General features: G+C 47.7%; 1 protein-coding gene across 1 annotated transcript; it reads left to right on the plus strand.

Moving 5' to 3' along the window:
* The first annotated feature begins 1,785 nt into the window (after positions 1–1,785).
* On the plus strand, positions 1,786–2,902 carry LOC125512331 (growth-regulating factor 10-like). Its single transcript, XM_048677422.1, has 3 exons — positions 1,786–1,963; positions 2,061–2,324; positions 2,405–2,902. Exons 1-3 carry the CDS (start codon positions 1,885–1,887, stop codon positions 2,698–2,700), a joined length of 639 nt encoding a protein of 212 aa, XP_048533379.1. The 5' UTR covers positions 1,786–1,884; the 3' UTR covers positions 2,701–2,902.
* The last annotated feature ends 6,081 nt before the right edge of the window (positions 2,903–8,983 follow it).

The raw sequence follows: 8,983 nt of genomic DNA on the forward strand, positions 1-8,983 counted from the left end.
TATTATGACATTTTCATAGTCATTCCGAGATATATTGCCATGCAATTTCTATCATCATATACATGACTTGAGCATTCATTGTCATATTGCTTTGCATGATCGTAAGATAGCTAGCAATGATATTTTCATGGCTTGTCCGTTTTTTGATAACTTTGCTACGCTAGATCATTGCACATCCTGGTACACCGCCAGAGGCATTCATATAGAGTCATACTTTGTTCTAGGATCGAGTTGTAATTTTTTGAGTTGTAAATAAATAGAAGTGTGATGATCATCATTATTCATTGTTAGAGCATGTCTCAGTGAGGAAAGGATGATGCAGACTATAATTCCCCCACAAATGAGGCCAAAAAGAGCCAAAGAAAGAAAAGAATAAAATGAGAGGAAAGATAGAAGGGGCATTGTTAAACTTGTGCTTCAAAGTAGCATATTGTTTTCATATAGAGTCTCCTATGTTGACACTTTCATATACTAGTGGAAATTTTTCATTATAGAACTTGACTTGTATATTTCGATGATGGGCTTCCTCAAATTCCCGAGGTCTTCGAGCAAACAAGTTGGATGCACACCCACTTAGTTTTTAGTTTGAGTTTTTATACACTTATAGCTCTTAGTGCATCTGTTGCATGACAATCCATACTCCTCGCATTGATATCAATTGATGGGCATCTCCATAGCTCATTCGTTAGCCGCGTCGATGTGAGACTTTCTTCTCTTTTATCTTCTTCATATTAATCTCTACCACCGTATTCTATTCCACCCATAGTGATATATCCATGGTTTGTGCTCATGTATTGCGTGGGGTTGAAAAAGCTGAAGCGTGTTAAAAGTATGAACCAATTGCACCGGGGTAGTACATGATAAATACTTTGTGTTAAGAATATGGAGCATGACAAGACTATGATTGTGTAGGGATAACGTTCTTTAGCATTGATATTTTGAAAGACATAATTGTTTGTTGAGATGTCTGAGTATTAATGTCTTTATGTCAAATTATAGACTATTGTTTTGCTTAATATTCATGCCATGATTAGATTATATGATCAAGATTATTCTAGGTAGCATTCGACATTAAAAGTTATCTTTATTTTATTATTTACCTACTCAAAGACGAGTAGGAATTAAGCTTGAGGATATTGATACGTCTACATCGTATCTATAATAATTTATTGTTTCATATCAATATTATACAACTTTTGGCAAACTGCATTCGGACAGCATGATCCGGGCGTTGGGAGGAGGTCATATTCGCCACGGATCCGGCTTGCCTGCTTCCTCCCCATGCTCCCATCCGTGCTCCCACTTCATCCTACGGCTGTTTTTTTTTATTTTTTCCTTTTTAATCTAATCATCCCTCTGATTTTAAGAAAATAGGACCGGATCTTATTTTGTTCCAATCAAATCAAGCCATGTATGTGGAAGTACGGATGAACGCACGCGCGGGAAGCATGACCATGTATGTGGAAGTACGGATGGACGCACGCGCGGGGAGCATGTCCATTCGCCACGCCCACGAGACTTGGGCACCTCGTTTTCACGAAGTCACGCGGCGGTGTCCGTCCAACGCTGAAATGAATGCCAAACACGAGCATACGGGCTAAAAAAACATGCGTGTCGTCTCCCTGCGCCGCGGCAGCAAGGGCCCCCCGCCATGCCGTGCCAGCTTCGCGCTCACGCGCGTCCACCACAGTTCTACGCCCTCTGCATCCCGTCAGTTTGACAGTTACCGTTGCCTGAGCAGAGAACTTACCGAGCGACCAGCCATCATCCATAAATACACTTGCTCTGACAAAAGCACTGACCCTTCTCCCACCGTCGCAAGAGTCAAGAACACTCTCCCTCCATAGCCTTCGAAACCAACAAGGCGCACGCCGGAGTCTCCTCATGGCCGACGAGAAAGAAGCCGACTCGCTGCAGCCGCCGTCCAAGCAGCCCCGCCTCTCCTCCGCCGACTCGAACGCCGGTACGTGCAGCCACACCAGGAAAGCTGTAAGAGCAAGCGGCTTGTGTTCACCTGAAGATGTTGAGTTGTTCCATGCGTTGTTGTTGTTGTCTTGTAGGGGCGGTGACGATGGCGGTCTCGTCGCCGCTGGGTCTTGGCCTCGGCCTGGGGCTCGGTGGCGATAGCCGTAGCGAGCAGCAGGCCTTCGAAGCACGGGCGGCGGCGAAGTCGGCGCTGACGTTCATGCAGCAGCAGGAGCTGGAGCACCAGGTGCTCATCTACCGCTACTTCGCGGCGGGGGCGCCCGTGCCGGTGCACCTCGTGCTGCCCATCTGGAAGAGCGTCGCCGCCTCCTCCTTCGGCCCGCACCGCTTCCCCTCCCGTACGTTTCCTATGCCACCTCGACATCCTGTAGTGTCGGTGGATTGTTGGATGAGCCGTTGGTCGTCTTCTGAATGGCAGTGATTGGGCTGGGGAGCCTGTGCTTCGACTACCGGAGCAGCATGGAGCCGGAGCCCGGGCGGTGCCGCCGCACGGACGGCAAGAAGTGGCGGTGCTCCCGCGACGTGGTGCAGGGGCACAAGTACTGCGAGCGGCACGTCCACCGGGGCCGCGGCCGTTCAAGAAAGCCTGTGGAAGGAGCCCCCGCAGCCCCGGCGCACAGCGACAGCACCGCCACCGCCCCGCCCCGCGCCATCGGCTTCTCCCCCGCCGGCATCCTCCACGCCACCCACAGCGCCGCCGCGCGCGCCACCTGAGGCCGAGGGCGGCCTCGTCCCGTCCCCGCCGCGTCCGTCCGTCCGTCATGGCGCGTTGGCGTGGGGCAAGATCGTGCAGAAACGAAATCCGCAGGGATTTTGTCGCGTCGTGTAGCTTTTTCTTGGGCGGCTTTTCAAACTATAAACCTGCTGAGTTCGATGGCACGCGTCCCTGCTGGTTGCTGTGCGTGCGCCTGTGACATATGGTAGGAGTAGTATGTGTGAAAGGCAGGCGATTATTTTTCCTTTTCTCGTCGGGTTGGGTTGTGGGGGTCGTGCCGCGGTGGCGGGGTGGCCGGGGGGAGTGGTTTCTTCTGGGGCTCCGCTCGGGGACAGTCCGCAGGGCTGTAGCTTTGCATGCACTGACCTGTGTCAGAAGACGGTGGCTCGGGCAGAGTGAGGCATTGGATGCTGCACGCTGGCCTTGGCGTGGCGCAGTGGCCCCGCGGCCCGACGCAGAGTGCCGCGCCGCACGGTCTTTGCTCCCTTTGCCGCATGGGAACGGCCATTGGTGAATCCCTGATTTGTACTGGCCTTCGGATGACGGGATAAGAACCGGGACATCCAGCATTTGGCACGGCAGGATCTCATGTTCTTTTCGCATTCAAGGCATCTCCAACGGGTTACCTGCATTACCGTTAATAACCAGCCCTGCTTGGTGCAAATTTGGCCCGTTTAGTTTCTCTTTTCACTGTTGGGCTCGTATCGCATGCTTCTTAAAACACCTCTCAGCCAGACCCAGTGGGAACGGTCGAATCGACTGTTTTCTCCTAGCCAGGCTCGCGGCGTACAGGGGAGAGGAACACCGCACCGAGCTAATGCGAGGACGGGGTGGCGCGAGCTCGAGCGTGTGCGTCGAAAAAGCGGCACGAGGAATTGGGTCACCTCCCGCCGAATCGGACACTTAGCCCCCGACGGCTTTGCCCTCCTGCTGATTCCTTGCCACCATCTCCCTCACACGCTCTGTCCCAGGCGATTTCATCGACGACCAGCAGGTAAGCACATCTTCTCCGATCGGCACTGGACGGCGACGACACTTCGTCATCCTCCTCTTCTCCGACGACTTCCGCGTCGACTCCCTACTCCTTGATGGTTGTAAGTTCTATCAACCACCCCCCCCCTCCCTACTTGTTGTAGCTTTGATCTGCGAGCATGTGATCGGGGTAGATCTATGAGCATTGGTAGCATTGCAGAGTGTCGATCTCGTGATGGATTGCTAGGACGGTAGGGTTTGGTAATCCGATTTCATGGTGTTCTTTAGTTCGGCTCCAATGATACTATCATAGATCTGTCACCATGTAAATCTGAACATGTGCATTACGGCATGATAATAGTATGGACGATATGTAGTTGCGGCAGCCGCGTGTAATGCTTCGAACTCATTGGTAGCACTCTTGTATGCATGTGGTATGAACTGTGCTATGAACTTGCCAGTGTTCAATGTGTAGCTGTGGTGGTCGAGTTAATTGTGTAGTGTTGTGTCACTAGTACTGATCCTAACCATTGTAGAACATGAGCATCCAAGAGTTCAGCCAGGCCATTGTTCTGTTCGGCCAGTGTATGCCGTCCTATGTCGAGGACTCCTAATCCAAGAGATACTTCAGGATTCAGAGGTGTTCGAGGTGCCTATTCAGCCCTCATTTGTGATGGCCATGCCTAATGCTACAACTACTGCCGCACATAAGACAACCATGAAGGCTGGGAAGGAGAAGGTCTTTGGCAGGGGGAACACAATGAAGTGGTTGCCTTTTCTGTCCACCTTCATGCTTAACAAGATGTGCGAGATCATGTCCAATGGGGGAAGGACTGACAATGTCTTGAAGGAGGTGCACATGAACAATGTTGCAAAGCGGATCTTCGACTTCTATGTCCAAGAGGTGACCGCGACCCAGGTCTACAACCACCTCAGGAAGTAGCCAGATGGATCCGAGTACCAAACTGAGAGACCTTAGTGATGCATCAGGACACCTTCACAATTTTGTTGGAGTCCGAGCACTACCAAGGCCACACGATGCTTAGCTCACATACCACTTTATACAGTAGTTTAGCATATTGATCGTGTCAATCACAACAAACATCGCTTCGCTTCTGTGTTAGGACCACCCCAATGACGTTGAGTACCTCAACATCCCCATCCAAAACTATACACAAATGCAACAGATCTTCTCCTATGGGATGGCTACATGCAAGCATGCCATGGGCCCTGGTCAGCCACTTGATTCACTTATGCCAAAGTGGACAGACACCCAAGAGCAGACACCATCAATGTTGATGTTCCTGATGAAGGATATATGCCCTAGAGGCAATAATAAAGTTATTATTTATTTCCTTATATCATGATAAATGTTTATTATTCATGCTAGAATTGTATTAACCGGAAACATAATACATGTGTGAATACATAGACAAACAGAGTGTCACTAGTATGCCTCTACTTGACTAGCTCGTTGATCAAAGATGGTTATGTTTCCTAACCATAGACATGAGATGTCATTTGATTAACGGGATCACATCATTAGGAGAATGATGTGATTGACTTGACCCATTCCGTTAGCTTAGCACTTGATCGTTTAGTTTGTTGCTATTGCTTTCTTCATGACTTATACATGTTCCTATGACTATGAGATTATGCAACTCCCGTTTACCGGAGGAACACTTTGTGTGCTACCAAACGTCACAATGTAACTGGGTGATTATAAAGGTGCTCTACAGGTGTCTCCGAAGGTACTTGTTGGGTTGGCGTATTTCGAGATTAGGATTTGTCACTCCGATTGTCGGAGAGGTATTTCTGGGCCTACTCGGTAATGCACATCACTATAAGCCTTGCAAGCATTGCAACTAATGAGTTAGTTGCGGGATGATGTATTACGGAACAAGTAAAGAGACTTGCCGATAACAAGATTGAACTAGGTATTGAGATACCGACGATCGAATCTCGGGCAAGTAACATACCGATGACAAAGGGAACAACGTATGTTGTTATGCGGTTTGACCGATAAAGATCTTCGTAGAATATGTAGGAGCCAATATGAGCATCCAGGTTCCGCTATTGGTTATTGTCCGGAGACGTGTCTCGGTCATGTCTACATAGTTCTCGAACCCGTAGGGTCCGCACGCTTAAAGTTCGATGACAGTTATATTATGAGTTTATGTGTTTTGATGTACCGAAGGAGTTCGGAGTCTCGGATGAGATCGGGGACATGACGAGGAGTCCCGAAATGATCGAGACGTAAATATCGATATATTGGACGACTATATTCCGACATCGGAAAGGTTCCGAGTGATTCGGGTATCTTCGGGAGTACCGGGGAGTTACGGGAATTCGTATTGGGCCTTAATGGGCCATACGGGAAAGGAGAGAAAGGCCTCAAAGGGTGGCCGCACCCCTCCCCATGGGCTGGTCCGAATTGGACTAGGGAGGGGGGGCCCTTCCTTCCTTCTCCTTTTCCCTTCCCTTTCCTTCCCTCCTACTCCTACTACTTGGAAGGGCTCCTAGTTCTACTAGGAAAGGGGGAATCCTACTCCCGGTGGGAGTAGGACTCCCCTAGGGCGCGCCATAGAGAGGACCGGCCCTCCCTCTCCTCCACTCCTTTATATACGGGGGCAGGGGGCAGCCCAAAGACACAGCAATTGATCATTGATCTCTTAGCCGTGTGCGGTGCCTCCCTCCACCATAATCCTCGATAATATTGTAGCGGTGCTTAGGCGAAGCCCTGCGACAGTAGAACATCAAGATCATCACCACGCCGTCGTGCTGACGGAACTCTTCCCCGACATTCTGCTGGATCGGAGTCCGGGGATCGGCATTGAGCTGAACGTGTGCTAGAACTCGGAGGTGTCGTAGTTTCGGTGCTTGATCGGTCGGGCCGTGAAGACGTATGACTACATCAACCGCGTTGTTATAATGCTTCCGCTTCCGGTCTACAAGGGTACGTAGACAACACTCTCCCCTCTTGTTGCTACGCATCACCATGATCTTGCGTGTGCGTAGGAAATTTTTGAAATTACTACGTTCCCCAACAGTGGCATCCGAGCCAGGTTTTATGCGTTGATGTAATATGCACGAGTAGAACACAGGTGAGTTGTGGGCGATATAAGTCATACTGCTTACCAGCATGTCACACTTTGGTTTGGCGGTATTGTTGGATGAAGCGGCCCAGACCGACATTACGCGTACGCTTACGCGAGACTGGTTCTACCAACGTGCTTTACACACAGGTGGCTGGCGGGTGTCAGTTTCTCCAACTTTAGTTGAATCGAGTGTGGCTACGCCCGGTCCTTGTGAAGGTTAAAACAGCACCAAGTTGACAAAGTATCGTTGTGGTTTTGATGCGTAGATAAGAACGGTTCTTGCTCAGCCCGTAGCAGCCACGTAAAACTTGCAACAACAAAGTAGAGGACGTCTAACTTGTTTTTGCAGGGCATGTTGTGATGTGATATGGTCAAGACGTGATGAGATATAAGTTGTTGTATGAGATGATCATGTTTTGTTGAAGTTATCGGCAACAGGCAAAAGCCTTATGTTTATCTCTCTATTGCATAAGATGCAAGCGCCAAATAATTGCTTTACTTTATCGCTATGCGATAGCAATAGTTGCAAGAGCAATTGTTGGCGAGACAACCATGTGACGACACATTGATATAGATCAAGATGATGTAGATCATGGTGTCATGCCGGTGACGATGGAGATCATGACAATGCTTTGGAGATGGAGATCAAAGGCACAAGATGATGATAGCCATATCATGTCACATATTATGATTGCATGTGATGTTTATCTTTTATACATCTTATTTTGCTTAGTTCGGCGGTAGCTTTATAAGATAATCTCTCACTAAATTATCAAGGTATAAGTGTTCTTCTTGAGTATGCACCGTTGCGAAAGTTCTTCGTGCTGAGACACCACATGATGATCGGGTGTGATAGGCTCTACATTCAAATACAACGGGTGCAAAACAGTTGCACACGCGGAATACTCAGGTTAAACTTGACAAGCCTAGCATATAACAGATATGGCCTCGGAACAAGGAGACCGAAAGGTCAAGCGTGAATCATATAGTAGATATAAACAACATAGCGATGTTCACCATTGAAACTACTCCATCTCACGTGATGATCGGACATGGTTTAGTTGATATGGATCACGTGATCACTTAGAAGATTAGATGGATGTCTGTCTAAGTGGGAGTTCTTAAGTAATATGATTAATTGAACTTTAATTTATCATGAACTTAGTCCTGATAGTATTAGCATATCTATGTTGTAGATCAATAGCTCGCGATGTTGCTCCCAGTTTATTGTGTTTCTAGAGAAAAATTATGTTGAAAAATGTTAGTAGCAATGATGCGGATTGGATCCGTGATCTGAGGATTATCCTCATTGCTGGACAGAAGAATTATGTCTTTGATGCACCGCTAGGTGACAGACCTATTGCAGGAGTAGATGCAGACGTTATGAACGTTTGGCTAGCTCAATATGATGACTACTTGATAGTTTAGTGCACCATGCTTAACGGCTTAGAATCGGGACTTCAAAGACGTTTTGAATGTCATGGACCATATGAGATGTTCCAGGAGTTGAAGTTAATATTTCAAGCAAATACCCGAGTTGAGAGATATGAAGTCTCCAACAAGTTCTATAGCTAAAAAGATGGAGGAGAATAGCTCAAGCAGTGAGCATGTGCTCAGATTGTCTGGGTACTACAATCGCTTGAATCAAGTGGGAATTAATCTTCCAGATAAGATAGTGATTGATAGAATTCTCTAGTCACCATCACCAAGTTAGTAGAACTTCATGATGAACTATGATATGCAAGGGATAACGGAAACGATTCCCAAGATCTTTGTAATGCTGAAATCAACGAAGGTAGAAATCAAGAAAAATATCAAGTGTTGATGGTAGACAAGACCACTAGTTTCAAGAAAAGGGCAAAGAGAAGAAGGGGAACTTCAAGAAGAACGGCAAGCAAGTTGCTGCTCAAGTGAAGAAGCCCAAGTCTGGTCCTAAGCCTGAGACTAAGTGCTTCTACTGCAAAGGAACTGGTCACTGGAAGCGAACTGCCCCAAGTATTTGGCGGATAAGAAGGATGACAAAGTGAACAAAGGTATATTTAATATACAAATTATTGATGTGTATTTTACTAGTGTTCGTAGCAACCCCTCGGTATTTGATACTGGTTCAGTTGCTAAGAGTAGTAACTCGAAACAGGAGTTGCAGAATGAACAGAGACTAGTTAAGGGTGAAGTGACGATGTGTGTTGGAAGTGGTTCCAAGATTGATATG

The sequence above is a fragment of the Triticum urartu genome, chromosome 6, assembly GCF_003073215.2.
Source record: "Triticum urartu cultivar G1812 chromosome 6, Tu2.1, whole genome shotgun sequence".
Taxonomy (NCBI): Eukaryota; Viridiplantae; Streptophyta; class Magnoliopsida; order Poales; family Poaceae; genus Triticum; species Triticum urartu.